Below are 19500 nucleotides of genomic sequence, written 5' to 3'. Positions count from 1 at the left end.
AAACCTTTCAGTAGAGAATCGATTCATCTGGTGTAGTCTTCTCTATGGCCCCAGCCTTTGGAAGGAAAAAAAATGCCACAAACCATATGTTGTTGTTCATAGTCACTCACACAGATACCACATACGATACAGTGTCTGGTTCCACACACAGAGAAACAGAGGGAGCAAGCTCAGTATCTGCCTCTTACTCTGTCACAGTTCTTCTGTAGTCAACTTCACAAGAGGTTATAGAGACATTTATATTGCTCATTAATGATTGGACATGTATGTAGGCTATCAGAGGGTGAAATGTCATGGGAACAGGTTTGATCAGAACAACAGTCCCGTGGGCTGCAGAGATAATGTAATACAAAAACAAAATGGCCTCCTGTCCTGAAACAGAACGTCTCAGTCTTTCAAAAAATTCTGTCCAGTTTATTTTCTCATTTCTCTTTATAGAGTCTTTTCTTTTATGTTTGTACGATGGATCAGGCCACAGCGACAGGGGCCCAAGGATCAAGAGTCCTCCAGACACTGAGAAAGAGAGGTAACTCAAGAGGAAGGCGAGGGTGGCTGATCACCTTTCTGCTCTAGATGAAGGCATGACCAAATCCACACATCTCCCACTCTTTCTTTCTCCCCCTCGGTCTCAGGAGTCTGAGTCAGATCCGTTACTGCTCTCCCGGCTGATCTCAATCTGTAGTGAGGGCAGGTTGTCAAGCCGACTCTTCTTCATCTTGTGGGTCTGCTGTTCCTTCTGTTTGATCAAGGCCCCCCACACCTTCTGCAGTGCAGAGTCGTCCTCCTCCTCATTTTCCTCTTCTCCTTCCTGCCCCCCCAACCTGGAGCTGGCTGATCCCGACCCCGCACGGCGACTAGAAGGCTTCCGCTCGGGAACACCACCCTTATGGGAGGAGGGGCCGAGCCTGCTCCACAGACGACCTGGGGGAGGGAGCAAGGGTTACATTTTAAAGCACTTTCAGTGTCTTTTCAACTAATGTACTGCATTATTGACTAATAGCAGTAGATGTGTTTTTCTTCCTTACTTGATTTCCTGTCTTTGGACGAATCAGAGTAGAGGCCGCGGGAGTCGAGTTTGGCCATGCCCAGTCGGCTGTGCACGTCTGTGATTGGCTCTCGGGGAGGGGGTGAGTCTCGGGAGGCGACAGGGGAGGAGGAGTGTCGTCTCTCAGGAGAGTAGGGTCTCTTCCCTAACCTCTGCCTCACATCTACACACAACACAAGGTTAAATACACTATACACACAAACCAGAAAAAAAACATTATACCACATCATTGATATTAACCTGGTCCCCAGGATATTGCACACATAAGTCTGGGACATCAATGATTCAAAGTTGGCCTAAGTGGGAGTGACCATAGATATCTTTAGACGGGTGGGTTGTTTAGCAACCGTGGAGCAAAACAGGTGGGTTGGCTTAGAATCAAAGGATTGTTGGCAACATGGAAACTATATTTCTTCTCCAAATCATTATTGAAAACAAATACATTGTTACTAGGGATGTGCATCTTTCCCTTTCAAGACGATTCGATGCGTATCTATCTAGACACATGGACTCCGATACGATACGTTTTAGCTTGATTTGAGGAATGAATCCATGCGATTCGGTGCACTAACATTTGTTGCATAAACACATTAAATTCCAAATTAAAATCTGTTGCTGATGGAGCTCAAGAGCTGGGTCTCTCGGAGCTGGATCAGGCTGAGCCAACTTTTGTGTGTGTGTAATTCAAGTACAGTATATGTCTATGTTGTATGTAGGCACCTGAGCTACGCCATAAGGGAAACTGGACATCTACCACCCCACTATCAGGACAATGTTTGCGTTCTGGTCCCCCCCCCCCCCCCCCTTTTGATCTGAAATCACCCACTAACTAATTTGTAATTTTGCAGATTAAAAGTGTTAATAGCTAGTAATGTATCAATTTTTATCTTTAAAAAAAATGTTGTGACATAGTAAATTAATATTGAGCACAACTTTGGATTTCATCCATCTTATAAATCACATGACAGACAGTGAGCTTCTGCTTCTGCTGTCCTCGTTATGAAATGATCAACTTTACCCTGTATATCTAAACATGACAATATATACTGATTGTTCCAGGCAAAAATACCAAAACTATTGATGAACCTGAACAATCATATGTAATGTAAGCTTCGATTAGCATGTAGCCTACCTATAGCCAGATGAGTTTAGGCTACTTTTAAATCGGGCAAAACACAATTCTCAGCGCATTTTATTAAAAAAGAATCTAGCAAATTACATTGGTTGTCATTCAACTAATAAAGCATAATCTTGCGCAAGCCATTTTACAAAATGCTTAAAGTGATACATAGATGCGCCAGATCAGGACTAGGCCTACCTCTCAGTAAGGTTTGTTCGGCATTCAAAATGACTTGTAGATTAATGTTAACTGTCAACATAATTACATACAGTTCGACACTGAAGGAGAGGACAAAGTTGTCACAAAAGATGAGTTATTTTCGTAAGGTAGAAAGAAAGTAATTTGAGAAAATGTTTAGTGAACCGGCAATTAGCAAGGTTTGAATGGATTTTCTGACCGATGCATGCTACATTTGGATCGGTTTGGGGTCCCGCAGACCAGTACACTCATATCTTAAACATTTGAATCGGGGATTGATATGTACCGGTGAATCGTTACATCCCTAATCCTTATAGTTGATGGTGAGCTAGCTAGTGAAATTTTGCCATATTAGCATAGATGTGACAAGAGTCAAAACACCTCGAAACAAGACATGAGTTGTGGGAGATGATTGGTTGGTAGATTAAGCCAATGCATGGAGAGTTTTTCCCGATCTTTCTGTATTGGCTAACAAAGGCCAAGTTTGATGTGTTGGTCCAATAGAGTTTGAAATGTCTTGGAACTAGATTACATTGATATTGACTGTGTAGAGTAGTGGATAACTGACCTGTCTTTCCACTACTGGCCACAGGGGTGCGCTGTCTATTCTGGGTTTGGCTCTGTCTTTTTTCCTCCAATAGCTGCCTCACATCCATCACTTTCTCCACTGCACTGGTTTTGGTCCCGCCCACCGATCCTCCACTTCCACTTCCTCCTCCACCAATCCTGTTCCGGACGCCACTACCCCCCAAGCCGCTGTCACTGCGAACAGAAGAGTGTCTGAAGAACAGACAGGGAGAACATCAACTATTAATTTACTATGTTACCTACGTTAAAAGGTCCGCATTCTGCACACATAAGCATACATGGTCATGTAAGCACACATGGTCATGTCACCCACCTCCACACAAACTTTTGTCCACCACACACACCCACTGACCGTATAGTCTTGAGGTTGGTCTCGACCTCGTCTGCGTACATGGTCATCTTCATGCTCTTCTTGGGAGAGGGGGTTGAGATCATCTTGAGCTCCAGGTCATAGTCCATTTCGTCTGAGTCTGACGAGACAGAGGGGGAAGAGGAGGGCCTGCCCAAACGACTCCGCAGGGCCACCCCTGGACCTCCCCCCCTCTCCCTCTTCTCCTTCTCCTTCTCCTTGTACTCCACCACCCTGTCGTCTGAGTCCATGTCCTCCTCATCTTCCTCCTCCTCTTCCTCAATTGGTTCTTCTGGTAGGTTGACTAGGTCAGCTGGAGAGGGATGAGACAGAAAGGAGGGCGAGAGAGGAGAGGCGGAAAGGAGGGCGAGAGAGGAGAGGCGGAAAGGAGGGCGAGAGAGGAGGCGGAAAGGAGGGCGAGAGAGGAGAGGCGGAAAGGAGGGCGAGAGAGGAGAGGCGGAAAGGAGGGCGAGAGAGGAGAGGCGCGAAAATGCGGGAACGAGGAGGAAGGCGAGAGAGGAGAGGCGGAAAGGAGGGGAGAGAGAGGAGAGGCGGAAAAGGAGGGCGAGAGAGCAGAGGCGGAAGGAGGGCCGAGAGAGACAGAGGCGGAAAGGAGGGCGAGAGAGCAGAGGCGAAAGGAGGCGAGAGAGGAGAGGCGGAGGAGGGCGAGAGAAGGAGAGGCGGAAAGGAGGGCGAGAGAGGAGAGCGGAAAGAGGGCGAGAAGGAAAGGAGGGCGAGAGAGGAAAAACGGAAAGGAGGACAGAGAGGAAGACCGAGGGATGAGACGGAAAGGAGGGGAGAGAGGAGAGACGGAAAGGAAGGGAGAGGAGAGACGGAGGGATGAGACGGAAAGGAAGGAAGGGATGAGACGGAAAGAAGAAGAGAGGGATGAGACGAAAGGATGGGAGAGGAGAAGAGTGAGAGAAGAGAGAGGATGGAGGGATGAGACAGAGGGGAGAGAAAGGAGAGCAAGAGGAAGTCACAGATTACCACAGGAGATAAATATATAAATGTTAGAGCATAACAATTAGGCCTGGTCTGTAAACGTTTGTGTGAGTCTTCCCACCTAAATGTCTGTAGGGTAGTATGAGTGTGTGTCATACCGGAGGGTCGGTGTGGTGTAGGGCAGGTGTGTGGTTCTTACCAGGGATGGTGTGTGTTCTTACCAGGATGGTGTGTGTCTTACAGGGATGGTGTGTGTTCTTACCAGGGATGGTGTGTGTTCTTACCAGGGATGGTGTGTTTCTTACCAGGGATGGTGGTTCTCGGATGTGTGTGTAGGGCAGGGCGTGCGTGCGTTCTTACTAGGGATGGTGTGTGTAGGGCAGGGCGTGTGTTCTTACCAAGATGGTGTGTGTAGGGCAGGGTGTGCGTTCTTACCTTGGATGGTGTGTGTAAGCAGGGTGTGTGTTCTTACCAGGAATGGTGTGTGTAGGCAGGGCGTGCGTTCTTACCAGGGATGGTGTGTGTAGCGCAGGGTGTGCGTTCTTATCAGGTAGGTGTGTGTGTTCTTACCAGAGTGTCTATGTGTGTAGGGTGATGTGTCCCCCAGCTGTCCCCTATCAGGGGTTTCTTGCTCTTGCTCACGATTCTGCGCGTGTGATATCGTCTCTTCCTGCAGAAGGTGACAGAGAGATATTAGCAACAACACACCCACCTATATACTTCACCCCGTACAGTTAACTTCACCTAATACCCACCCTATACCTTCAACGTCTAACCTAACCATATCCCCTTAACCTTCTAGAAAAGGGGTAATCAAATCTTACCCTATTTGATCCGGCCTATTGCTGGTTTTGTTCTACCTGATCATTTATTTAACACACCTGGTGTCCCAGGTCTAAATCAGTCCTGATTAGAGGGGAAGAATTAAAAACAAACAGTGGCTTCCCGGTCCAGATTTGAATTTGAGGGTTCTCGACTAACCAGCATGTCTTTTGTACTGATAGCAGGAAGGGTGTCAAAAGCAAAAAAAAATCAGGAAAACAGATGAGAGAAGTAGAGGAAATGAGAGAGAGATAAAATTATAGATGAGAGAGTGGGGCAGAATGACATGTTCAAGCAGAGGACGATAAACAGACGTTGGTACTACTATACACAAACGTTTTTGGGGGGAATACGGGAAGGTGAAAACAAAGAAAAGGTGAAAGGAAAGAAAGAGAAAATGTTAGGAAAGTGAAAGAAACAAAAGCAGTACAATGTACAACAGTGTAGCAGCATATCAGTTCCATGGTGGTGCTGAGGATCTGGCTGGTGATGCTGAGGATCTACCATGATGGTTTAGAACAAAGAAAAACAAGAAACTAATTAAAAGGAACTCAGTCCAGCTTTCAAGATACTCCTGAAGGTTGTAATAGTGGAACGCACAAATTGGGAAGTGCATCAGTTATCCTCGTCATGTCAGTTATTGCATACCTTAGAGATCTATTTATAACTTGTCAGAAATGTCCAGATCAACTAGCCCATGTCAGATGTTTTTCAGCCCATAGATTTTGTTGTAATTGTTGTCGCTCAAATATCACACATTTGAAGTGGCAAAACGTATCAAATTGCAAGACAATTAGCTTTTACAACAGCAACATTTTCTCTGCACCCAATGACAAAATGTGTAGAATTGCAGGAAATAACCTTTAAACCTGCAACATTTTCTCTCCCCCAAAAAGAGGGGTGTGAACAGTTTGTTTCATGAACAGTGCTTGTGCCCATAGAAATAGACAGGGCACAAGATATTCGTACATGCTGGAAGGGGGGCCTGAGTGAAATAGTTTGGGAACCCCTGGTTTAGCACACTGTCCCCCTGAATCACCATGGAGACTCACCACAGGGTGCCTATCCAGCATGTATGAATAAAGTCAGTGTTGGCCAAGGAAGCATCCGTGTGTGTGGTTACCAAGAGTTGCTGAGGATGCCCCTCATGCCTCCGTAGTTCGGGTTGCCGTACTTCATGTAATATCTGCTCTTCCTCGCAGCACCCAGCTCCTTCTTATCACCTGAAAACACAGAAAGAAAACGGTCACAATCATAATACAGTGCCTTCAGAAAGTATTCATACCCCTTGAGCTATTCCCCCCCAAAAATTGTGTTACAGCCGGATTTCAAAATCGGTTAAAATATATATTAGTTTTCAGCTGTGCTAACATAATTGCAAAAGGCTTTTCTAATGATCAATTAGCCTTTTAAAATGATAAACTTGGATTAACTAACAACGTGCCATTGGAAGACAGGAGTGATGATTGCTGATAATGGGCCTCTGTACGACTATGTAGATATTCCATACATTTTTCAAAAAATCTGCCGTTTCCAGCTACAATAGTAATTTACAACATTAACAATGTATACACTGTATTTCTGATCAATTTGATGTTATTTTAATGGACAAAAAAAGTGCTTTTCTTTCAAAAACATGGACATTTCTAAGTGACCGCAAACTTTTGAACGGTAGTGTGTATACAGTTGAAGTCGGAAGTTTACATACACTTAGGTTGGAGTCATTAAAACTCGTTTTTCACCACTCCACAAATTTCTTGTTAACAAACTATAGTTTTGGCAAGTCAGTTAGGACATCTACTTTGTGCATCAAACAAGTCATTTTTTGAACAATTGTTTACAGACAGATTATTTCACTTATAATTCACTGTATCACAATTCCAGTTTGTCAGAAGTTTACATACACTAAGTTGACTGTGCCTTGAAACAGCTTGGAAAATTCCAGAAAATGATGTCATGGCTTTAGAAGCTTCTGATAGGCTAATTGACATCATTTGAGTCAATTGAAGATGTACCTGTGGATATATTTCAAGGCCTACCTTCAAACTCAGTGCKTCTTTGCTTGACATCATGGAAAAATCAAAAGATCAGCCAAGACCTCAAAAAAATAATTGTAGACCAAGGAAGAAGCCACTGCTCCAAAACCGCCATAAAAAAAGCCAGACTACGGTTTGCAACTGCACATGGGGACAAAGATTGTACTTTTTGGAGAAATTGCCTCTGGTCTGATGAAATAAAAATAGAACTGTTTGGCCATAATAACCATCGTTATGTTTGGAGGGAAAAGGGGGAGGCTTGCAAGCCGAAGAACACCATCCCATCCGTGAAGCACGGGGATGGCAGCATCATGTTGTGGGGGTGCTTTGCTGCAGGAGGGACTGTGGCACTTCACAAAATAGATGGCATCATGAGGTAGGAAAATTATGTGGATATATTGAAGAAACATCTCAAGATATCAGTCAGGAAGTTAACTTCTTCGGGRTAGGGGGCAGTATTCGGAAGTTTGGATGAATGAGGTGCCCAAAGTAAACTGCCTGTTACTCAGGCCGAGAAGCTAGGATATGCATATATATTGGTAGTATTGGATAGAAAACACTCTAGTGTCTAAAACTGTTAAAGTAATGTCTGTGAGTATATCAGAACTGATATGGCAGGCGAAAAACATATTTTTTCCCAGCTCACCCTTGATTACTATGGCTGTCAATGGGAATATAAAAGGAATACCTCCCAGATTGCAGTTCTTAGGGCTTCCACTAGATGTCAACAGTCTTTAGAAAGAGTTTCAGGCTTGTTTTTTGAAAAATGAGCTTGAATTTGTAGTTTTAGTAAGTGGCTCCCATTTTGGCTGTAGTGTTTGTTGCGCATTCCGGTGAGTGCGCGTACTTTGTTATTTGTCTCCGGTAATGGTATTCTCCGTCTTAAATGTGATCGTTTATTTACATATTAGGGTACCTGAGGATTGATTAGGAACGTTGTTTGATATGTTTGGTCGAAGTTTATTGGTAACTTATGAGATTCATTTGTATGCATTTTGAACGAGGGAAACCGGTTGATTACTGAGTCTAGCGCGCCAATGAAACATACTTTTTTGGGATATAAATAAGGACTTTATCGAACAAAAGGACCATTTGTTATGTAGCTGGGACCCTTGTGATTGCAACCAGATGAAGATCTTCAAAGGTAAGTGACTTATTTTATCTCCATTTCTGACTTTCGTGACGCCTCTGCTTGGTTGGAAAAATGTATGTAATGCTTTTATGTGCGGGACGCTGTCCTCAGATAATCACATGGTGTGCGTAAAGCCTTTTTGAAATCTGACGCGGCTGGATTAACAAGAAGTTAGGCTTTTAAATGATGCATGACACTTGTATTTTCATGAATGTTTAATATAACGATTTCTGTAATTTGAATTTCGCGCTCTGCAATTTCACCGGATGTTGTCGAGGTGAGACGCTAGCGTCCCAATGATCCGTAAGAAGTTAAAGCTTGGTCGCAAATGGGTCTTCCAAATGGACAATGACCCCAAGCATACTTCCAAAGTTGTGGAAAAATGGCTTACGGACAACAAAGTCAAGGTATTGGAGTGGCCATCACAAAGCCCTGACCTTAATCCCATAGAAAATTTGTGGGCAGAACTGAAAAAGCGTGTGCGAGCAAGGAGGCCTTCAAACCTGACTCAGTTACACCAGCTCTGTCAGGAGGAATGGGCCAAAATTCACCCAACTTATTTTGGGAAGCTTGTGGAAGGCTACCTGAGACATTTTACCCAAGTTAAACAATTTAAAGGCAATACTACCAAATACTAATTGAGTGTATGTAAACTTCTGACCCACTGGGAATGTGATGAAAGAAATAAAATCTGAAATAAATAATTCTCTCCACTATTATTCTGACATTTCACAGTCTTAAAATAAAGTGGTGATCCTAASTGACCTAAGACAGGACATTTTTACTAGGATTAAATGTCAGGAATTGTGAAAAACTGAGTTTAAATGTACTTGGCTAAAGTGTATGTAAACTTTCGTGAAGTGTAATCTACTCAAATGAAATATTTTAGTAAAGTAATTGTGAATAAATGATTAGCAGTAATGGGCAGTCCCTACCATCATGGGACTTATAATTGTTTTATTATGTGTTACAGCATTCTACCCACATAATGTATTAAAAAAAATCTAAATTGAAAAGTGATCTTTTTTTTTTATCTAATAGAAACCGAACCGACCTCAAAAAGCACTAATTGCTCAGCACTACTGTACAGTAACATCCTTTTACATGACAGAGCTCTGGCTCCGCGTTTCACATCTCTGTATGGGGTTTGACTGACAGACATTCTGAACTTGAGCAATGCACGCGACAAGAAGTTGCCCCCATCCCACCTGGTAATTGGGCAACTTTTGAACATTTTCTGTTGTCCAAGTGAGGGAAATGCTGTAGATTATGAGGATTCTATTTATTTTTAAAGATAAGATGTTGATTATATAATAAATACTGCTTTCATGTCATAAAAGCACACCAAAACACTGGTGAGCCCAAATGTGCACTTCTACAAGTGTCCTTGCTCTAGTTCCTCAACGGCACAGCTAGGAAAGCAAAATAAAGTACCTTATCGTTGATATTGCTTCGGAACTGTGCACACTTTGAAGGTGTGGGGCCACTTGGAGACACACGTTAGTCCTCTCACTCAAACCCTTTTCTTATGTTACTGAAGTTATCCAGAGTATTTTCATTTGGCTAGAAAAAAAATCTTATTTCGAGCAATCGATTGGTTGAATTTTTTTTAAACGTCTATTTTTCTATATACACATCCTATGCGTTTTAATCAAATCAACTATATGCACTGAGTGTGTCTGAAGCTTTAAACGATTAAATAATTAAGACAAATGACTAGAGGGAGTCTGACCACAATTGATTTTATTGTGCCGCTTGGCTCAGACACGCTGAGCTGTGTTAAAAAAAAGACATTGAGTGACAGAGAGTGACAACAGGTGCTAGTCAGTCACTCAATGCCTTTTTTTTTTAACACAGAGACAACAGGTGCTTGTCACACTCTCCCCGATGCAGCAACCACCACACATCAACAGTGTGTATAGTGCTGTCCGTGTTGCTGAAGCTGCCACATTCATTTCTGAATTAAATTGTGTTAACGAAATCCCTAATTTGTTTAGGAAAAACATTCCCTGTTCCCTCAACCCTTGCTCTCTTAACGTGACACATGTATGCATGTGACTAATAGGGCCTGACCTTAAGCATATCATAATCACATCAATAAATTGGTTATAAACTCGGAACACTGACACGTGACAGCAAAATGGATGCAGAGGACATGACAAACTCGAAAAGGACGAATGTTTACTGGTTGCTCAGGAGGTAAAGGGGAAGTCAGATGTGTGGAATAAGTTTGACTAGTTGTGGAAAATACTGGAGATCAAGAATAATGAGTAAGCGCTGTGTGCATATTGTGTGTGCCAAACAGGTGCTGTTAGATTACAATTTCATTTTTTTAACCGTTCAGAAGAATGCAAACACTAAATAAATCATAAGTGTACCAGAGAGACTGTTGTAACGTTTTTTTGTAAAGCCTTCATTACAGCAAAGACTAAAAACAGTCGCATTCATTCGTGAATGCAATTTCCGGCCTATTTATTGTTTACGCTAATTATTCAATGGTCACTTTGTTATTTCAAAGTTTATTATGCTTGATTGCATTTCACATCATGAATGACTGGGATTTATACATTAGCCTAAATAAATACTGAAATATAGGCCTAATTATTATTTACATAAGTATTCAGACCCTTCGCTTATGAGAGTCAAAATTGAGCTCAGGTGCATCCTGTTTCCATTGATCATCCTTGAGATGTTTCTACAACGGTGGTAAATTCAATTGATTGGACATGATTTGGAAAGGCACACACCTGTCTATATAAGATCTCAGAGTTGACAGTGCATGTAAGAGCAAAAACCAAGCCATGAGGTCGAAGGAATTGTCCACAGAGCTCTGAGACAGGATTGTGTCGAGGCAAAGATCTGGGGACGGGTACCAAAACATTTCTGCAGCATTGAAGGTCCCCAAGAACACAGTGGCCTCCATCATTCTTAAATGGAAGAAGTTTGGAAACACCAAGACTCTCCCTAGAGCTGGCCGCACGGCCAAACTGAGCAATCAGGGGAGAAGGGCCTTGGTCAGGAAGGTGACCAAGAACCCGATGGTCACTGACAGAGCTCCAGAGTTCCTCTGTGGAGATGGGAGAACCTTCCAGAAAGAAAACCATCTCTGCAGCACTCCACCAATCAGGAATTTATGGTACAGTGGCCAGACGGAATCCACTCCTCAGTAAAAATCACATGACAGCCCGCTTGGCGTTTGCCAAAAGGCACCTAAAGACTCTCAGACCATGAGAAACAAGATACTCTGATCTGATGAAATCAAGAATGAACTTTTTGGCCTGAATGCCAAGCATCACATCTGGAGGAAACCTGGCACCATCCCTACGGTGAAGCATTGTGGGGGCAGCAAGCATCATGCTGAGGGGATGTTTTTCAGTGGCAGGAACTGGGAGACTAGTCAGGATCGAGGGAAAGATGAACGGAGCAAGGTATAGAGAGGTTCACCTTCCAACAGGACAACGACACTAAGCACACAGCCAAGACAACGCAGGAGTGGCTCCAGGACAAGTCTCTGAATGACCTTGAGTGGCCCAGCCAGAGCCCGGACTTGAACAGCGCTTAAGAGGATCTGCAGAGAAGAATGGGAGAAACTCCCCAAATACAGGTGTGCCAAGCTTTTAGTGTCATACCCAAGAAGACACGAGGCTGAAATTGCTGCGTCAACAAAGTACTCAGTAAAGGGTCTGAAGACTTATGTAATTGTAATAATTCCATTTTTCATTTTTAATACATTTGCAAAAATGTCTAAAAAACTGTTTTTTGTTTTGTCATTGTGGGGTGTTGTGTGTAGATTGCTGAGGAAATTGTATTATTGAATCAATTTTAGAATAAGGCTGTAAAGTAACAAAATGTGGAAAAAGGGTCTGAATACTTTCTGAATGCACTGTCTTGGTAATCTGTATCTCGCAATGTCTTGTATGCCTCACAAAGTATCCTAAAGTTTGCCTCTTCCTCTCTGGTTTTATTGAAATTACAAATTTCCCAGGACTTTATAGCCTATTGTCTAGTTCGACTGTAAAACAGAAAATAATATGTTTTGTGTTAACTGCACTGACTAATTTTGTGGGGGGAAAACTTTTTGGCACCAGCGAAGAGCATTGGCCATACCCCCAGTGAGTGCGCACTTCGCATATTATCATTGCTGGGTCAGTGCCACGTTATAAGTTTGTTTTTGAACAATAATTTCCACGTCCAGTTTTGATGGACGTCATATTCTATTTGTGTCTTGTAGGCCTATTATATGAAAAACTTTGTTTTTATTGATCTGTTTGTCAGTGTCAGCAGAGTAGGCTACCCTGTCATTTGTGGTATAAAAGAATATGCATCTTATGTCTCCAGTCATAGTGTAGTAGAATTGCATGAAATGTGTTTTCCCGTGCAAAGAAACGTATCCGATACAGCCTATAGCCCATGCCTCTACGCACTCAGCCATGCATTGAAATGTATTTTTTTGCAAACAGTGATTGAGTTATATTAGCATAAATTTTGACTATCCAATCTACTCATCACAAATAGTAGGCTAACTTACATAAGTCTGCAAATGGGGTGATGCTGTACATGGAATGCTTTATTATAAAGTCGAATTTTTATGGTTAAAATTTGCTCCCCCAAATATAACTCACACGCCGCCTAGGCTAGTGAATTTGCTGTTCGTTACTTGTCTTGTTGGCTGACGAAACGTAAACGTGGACAGTTATTCTAACATATTCAAAGTGCGTGGTAAGGACATACATCATTGCATCCTAGACTTGCATGTTCTGTAAAGATGAATTACCATAATCTAAATGTGATTTCTGTCATTCTGAGCACCGTGGGAGGACGAACTAATCAGGTTACGCAGCCAATGCATATAGGTTCGGTGAATTTCTCAAATGTCCGGTAAATTTAAATGCTGCCGGTCAAATATCCGGTGCCACATTTTCATTAGGGAGACCCTGGTGTGTGTGTGTTTGTCTCTCACCGTGAGTGGCCAACCTCAGGAAGAGTTTGTTGCCCTTGAAAGGTTTGATGGCCGGTCGTAGGTCGTTCCGGAGCAGAGACTCACTCTCTGCCTGAGACAGCAGGTCCACCTCAAATGCACACGCACAAACACACAGGTAACTAATATGCAACATTTCCCCACACACACCCACAGTCTTGAACACAGTTTTACCTGGGTGGTCTCAGGTTCTGTTTTCTTCTCCGTCTCTCCCTCGCAGGCTTTCCCCTCATTCTCCTTCACCATCTCTTTCTCCTCCTCATCCGCCTCTCCATCATCGTCATCCGAGCCTCGTTCACTGCGAGCTGAGAGAACAGCAAGCAACACTCAGTGACAAAGCACATTAAGTACATGCCTCATATGACTGACAAAACACACTGACCACAAACACAACGTCGCAGTCCTGACCAACACAGAATTACCCACTACACTAATCATAAAACATACAAAGACAGTGAACATTGGAACATGGACACCCACTGGACAGTGCATGGACACACAGCACTCACCCTTGCTCTCCTGGGTGGGATCACCAGGTTCTTTGGTGCTGTCTGTCTCCGTGGTAACCACCTCTGGGTCAGGCATGCGGCTGATGTTGATCAGAGCCCGGGTGGAAGTGACATCATCCAGCCACACCACATTACCTAGGAAACAATATTTAACAGCATGTTAAAAACAGCCCACGTGTTGTCAGTCGCTTCTGTGTGTGTGTTACTCACAGGAGGTGTCGTCAATCCACTCGATGTGTGCTGGAGGGTACTCCTTAAAGTAGCCAAACACATCCTGGGTGCTCATATCATCAACACCCGCCACGTGCAACGCCTCCAGGCGCAAGTTAGGGATGGCTGAGAAAGGGAAGGAGAGTGTATTCAGTGTGTGTGCGCGCAATATCGCGATATTCGTTAGTATCGTGGCAAGGAAACAAAACACGAAGCGGAATTCACTTTAAGAAAACAGTACTAATGTTGGAAACAAAACATGTAATCCAGTCACATGTAAACCTCCCTTTTTCAGGACCCTGCCTTTCCCATGCTTGTTCAATGAACCATAAACAATTAATGAACATGCACCTGTGGAACGGTCGTTAAGAGACACTAACAGCTTACAGACGGTAGGCAATTAAGGTCACAGTTATGAAAACTTAAGACACTAAAAGAGGCCTTTCTACTGACTCTGAAAAACACCAAAATAAAGATGCCCAGGGTCCCTGCTCATCTGCATGAACATGCATGAGGACTACAGATGTGGCCAGGGCAATAAAATTGCAATGTCCGTACTGTGAGACGCCTAAGACAGCTCTACAGGGAGACAGGACGGACAGCTGATCGTCCTCGCAGTGGCAGACCACGTGTAACAACACCTGCACAGGATCGGTACATCCGAACATCACACCTGCGGGACAGGTACAGGATGGCAACAATTGCCCGAGTTTCACTAGGAACGCACAAACCCTCCATCAGTGCTCAGACTGTCCGCAATAGGCTGAGGGAGGCTGGACTGAGGGCTTGTAGGCCTGCCTTACAGGTCAGGTCCTCACCAGACATCACCGGCAACAACATCGCCTATGGGTACAAACCCACCGTCGCTGGACCAGACAGGACTGGCAAAAAGTGCTCTTCACTGACGAGTTGCGGTTTTGTCTCACCAGGGGTGATGGTCAGATTCGCGTTTATCGTCAAAGGAATGAGCGTTACACCGAGGCCTGTACTCTGGAGCGGGAGGGTCCGTCATGGTCTGGGGCGGTATGTCACAGCATTTTTAGACTGTCTGGAAAATTACAACAAGCTCAATCTCAACGCTGTGCGTTACAGGGAAGACGTCCTCCTCCCTCATGTGGTACCCTTCCTGCAGGCTCATCCTGACATGACCCTCCAGCATGACAATGCCACCAGCCATACTGCTCGTTCTGTGTGTGATTTCAGTGTTCTGCCATGGCCAGCGAAGAGCCCGGATCTCAATCCCATTGAGCACGTCTGAGACCTGTTGGATCGGAGGGTGAGGGCTAGGGCCATTCCCCCCAGAAACGGCCGGGAACTTGCAGGTGCCTTGGTGGAAGAGTGGGGTAACATCTCACAGCAAGAACTGGCAAATCTGGTGCAGTCCATTAGAAGATGCACTGCAGTACTTAATGCAGCTGGTGGCCACACCAGATACTGACTGTTACTTTTGATTTTGACCCCCCCTTTGTTCAGGGACACATTATTCCATTTCTGTTAGTCAGTTTATCTCTCAGTTGTTGAATCTTGTTATGTTCATACAAATATTTGCACAAGTTTGCTGAAAATAAACACAGTTGACAGTGAGAGGACGTTTCATTTTTTTGCTGAGTTTATTTATTTTCCAAGCTATAATACACAATATTTTACATACAGTTGGTTTTTAAAGGACAAAAGTGTAGTCTGCTTTGTGTTTTCATTTTTGCCATGGAACAAATATAGCGATACTAGTCACAGCCCTAGTGTTTAAGTGATAAAAAGCCAGGTAAGTGTGTACCTTTCATCTTTATCCAGCACTTTGTGTGTGTGTGTGTGTGTGTGTGTATATATACAGTACCTTCAGAAAGTATTCATACTCCTTGACTTTACACATTTTGTTGTGTTACAGCCTGAATTCATAATGGATTAAAAACCTACACACAATACCCCATGACAAAGTAAAAACCTTTATTGAAAATTAAATACAGAAATATCTCACTTACATAAGCATTCACACCTATTTGCTCTGACAGTCCAAATTGAGCTCAGGAGCATCCAATTTCCTTTGAATCCACCTGTGGCCAATTCAATTGTTTGGACATGATATAGAAAATAAACACCTGTCTATATAAGGTCCCACCGTTGACAGTGCATGTCAGAGCAGAAACGATGGCTGTGTTCAAATACCCATACTAACATACTGTACACTACATAATTAATGAGTATATACTACATTCTATTAGTTCATTTTAGTATACTGTAAACAAATGGTACCGGAAGTTGATGCTGTTGCTATGCAACCTCTTGCTAGCTTGTTAGCATAACAAATGACTAGCTAAACATTTTACGATTGTTGGTGTGTTCGTAAATTCAATCTGCAGTCCCAGAGTGAGCTCTGGGCACTCTGTAAATCCAGAGCGTTGTCAGATTGTAAACTCAGAGCGTTCAGAGCGCACACTAGGGTTGATGCGAGTGTTCAACGGCAGTCAAGCTAACTGGCTAACGTTGGCTAGCTACTTCCAGACACAATTGAGAGAACACCTCACTGACCATTATACTCGCCATAGCATAGCTGGTTAGGCTGTTTTCATGTTATCCAGAGCGTTGGTGACCAACTGTGCTGCTGGCAACAATTTATTTAGGGTTTGTTTGCCGACATTTACTGACACCAGCCATATTCAACGAGAGCACTCTGAAACCGGAGTAGATAGCCAGAATGAACAATGTCCATTGAAACGCACAACGACTATACCACTTAGCTAGGAATTATGTGAATAATCAAGTCAATAAACGTTGGTTAGTTAGTTAATATACTGCCTGCCAAGTTCGATGTATTAGTATCCAACTAACGTTAAGCAACTAGCTAATAAACCGGTACATACTGCTGTAATGCCATGCGGTTCGTAAGGATAGTGTAGCTAACAAATGTCAGCCAACATAACGTGTAATTTAACATATTTAAAGTCATTACATTGCTCAACATTTTCTTAACATTTGTCATTAGTTCAATTAATATGTATTCGCTCTCATCGGACTTCGCCTGCATATTTTCCGCTATTTTCTTCAAATCTGAAAACGTGAAGCCACGCCCATTTCCTGAAGAATTGCATTATGGGCCCTAAAAGTAGGTAAATAGTGTCCTCTGCATGTATACGTCGCATTTTGGCAAATTTAGTATGACATCTGGGAACTTTTGGCATACTAACTATATCCATACTATGACCAATAAGCATACTATATACTCAATTCACGTCACAAATGGTACGGTTAGTGCGGTCAGTATGAGTATTCGAACACAGTTAACTCCATGAAGTACAAAGGAAATGTCCGTAGATCTTCGATAGAATTGTGATGAGGTATATATCTGGGGAAGGGTAAAAAACAATTTCTAGAGTGTTGAAAGTTTCCAAGAGCACAGTTGTCTCTATCATTGGGAAATATAAAAATGATGGAACTACCCAGACTCTGCCTAGAGCTGGCCGTCCAACCAAACTGAGCAACCGGGCAAGAAGGACCTTGTCAGTGAGGTTGCCAAGAAGCCAATGACCACTGACAGAATTAGGCTGATATTGTTGTCCTTTTGGCAGGGTCTCCCGTCTCGATAGCACTTCACCAATCTGGGTTTTATGGGAGAGTGGCCAGACGGAAGCCACTCCTGAGAAAAAAAGGCACGACAGCACACCTGGAGTTTGCAAAAAGGCATGCGAAAGACAGATCATAAGGCAAATAATTCTGTGGTCTGATGAGACAAAAAAATGTATCCATTGAATATCTGGAAAGACTTGAAGATTGCTGTTCACTACCGCTCCCCATCTAACTTAAGAGCTTGAGAAAATCTGCAAGGAAGAACGGGAGAAAATCCCCATATCTAGATGTGCAAATGTGAGACAAACATACCCAAGAAATCAGAGCTGTAACAGCCACCAAAAGTGCTTATACTTAGTATTGTCTCAGGGGTGTGAATTCTTATGTAAATGTTATTTCTGTATTTCATTTTCAAAAAAATTCCAAAAACATGTTTTCACTTTGTCATTATGGGTTATTGTGTGTAGATAGATGAGAAAAAAATATATTTAATCTATTTTGAATTCAGGCTGTAAAACAAAATGTGGAATAAGTCAAGGGGTATGAATACTTTCTGAAGGCACTGTACGTGTGTGTATCTACCTTTCTTCATGGTGTCTCTGTCCAACACCACATTCTTCTGGGCCAGGTTGGCCTCTGCACGGAAGTGAAACCTTTCCGCTCTCTTCTCCTTCCTCTCAATCGCCTCCTAGAAACACACACACACATACACAGTTATGACAAGACGAGTTATGGCAGTTAAAGTTTAACTGTTGGTTTACCCTCTCACTTTCAAGTGATGGAACTAGTATTAGTGTGAATGTTTGCCAGATAACTTTCAAGTGTGGTTACAATACTGTACCTTTGATGTGACATCGATTCCAGTGATGAATGTGCCAGCTTTGTTCTCATACCGCCGACTTGTGTCCTGGTTAAATGTCAACAAATATGTATACATTAGAGATGCACTTTCTTACTGTGGGGTAGCCTAGATAACAATGTATTGATCTGACAGCTTATGTTTGTTCTGAACAATGAATGACTGTCGACAAAACAAAAAAGTGTGCATTGAGTCTATCATACAACCCCCCCCCCCCAAAAAAAAAAAAGCTGGCAAATTGAAAGTGGCAAGATCTCGCACCAAACGTCTGTCCTTGGGGATGTTAAAATGAGTTAGCTAACTAGTGTAACTCACTAGTACGTTGTATTATTAACTATGTAGCGAGGGGGTTTCTGTCATGAAACTTAACGTCAAGTGAATTAGCTAGCCACCGGTAGTTAAGCAGAGTTAAGTGCTAAGATAGCCGTTTGTCATAAAATATGTAAAGTTAGCTTGCTTACGCTAGAATCAACAATATACTGTAACAACACAAACAGGTATGATGTTAATATCAACTAGCTACACTGGGTAACACTAACTAGTCACGAGCTACCGAGCTATCTTGTTAGCATAAGGCACGCTGGGCTCCTCCAATACCAAGGCAATATTCACAGGCCCCCGAAGGTACGCGAGCCCGCGATCTGGTGAGGCCTACTTCCCTCACCGGCAACAATTCCTTCAAAGACCGGTTAACGGGGATGTTTTCCACCTCGAGTTCACCCTCCTCCACCTCCATCGGTTCAGATTCACGGGCACCTCGGTCCGAGTCTGAATCCGAGTCCGATTCTGAGTGGTCTGGCCCACTGTCTGGCTTTACCGACACCCGTAGACTGCGCACTGCCGCCATGGTCCTAGCACTCGGTCCGCAAACGCTTTCGAAGCAGGAAGACGTGAGTGTGCAGGGAAAGGCTATACCGACACGCCTGGTGCCTAATTTTAGTGAATGTGCAGTGAGAGTCGAGTCAAAGACAGTACAGTAAAAAAAAATCCATTAAAAAAAGTACAGTTGCATATCTGGGAGTTTTTGTCACAAAGGAGAGTGAGCCGTGTGAAATCAAATCATGAAAACAATTTATTGAAAGCCAAAGCTATTCTTAACAGTTGGCTTCAAAGAGATGTATATACACGGAACAAAAATATAAACGTAA

At 43.1% G+C, this 19500-nt stretch overlaps 1 protein-coding gene across 1 annotated transcript; it reads right to left on the bottom strand.

Annotated features, from left to right (window-relative positions):
• Nucleotides 1-413: 413 nt before the first annotated feature.
• On the bottom strand, nt 414-19286 carry ncbp3 (nuclear cap binding subunit 3). Its single transcript, XM_023968192.2, is given in 14 exon segments — nt 414-921; nt 1026-1208; nt 2932-3143; nt 3304-3613; nt 4816-4843; nt 4846-4915; nt 6191-6290; nt 13196-13304; nt 13388-13518; nt 13723-13857; nt 13933-14058; nt 18076-18181; nt 18335-18400; nt 19017-19286. Coding segments are annotated over 14 exon segments (2052 nt in total). The 5' UTR covers nt 19200-19286; the 3' UTR covers nt 414-628.
• Nucleotides 19287-19500: the final 214 nt, after the last annotated feature.

Source organism: Salvelinus sp. IW2-2015, linkage group LG23 (assembly GCF_002910315.2).
Source record: "Salvelinus sp. IW2-2015 linkage group LG23, ASM291031v2, whole genome shotgun sequence".
Lineage (NCBI taxonomy): Eukaryota > Metazoa > Chordata > Actinopteri > Salmoniformes > Salmonidae > Salvelinus > Salvelinus sp. IW2-2015.
The sequence above is the reverse complement of the archived record's forward strand: the minus strand, read 5'-3'. Positions and strand labels throughout refer to the sequence as shown.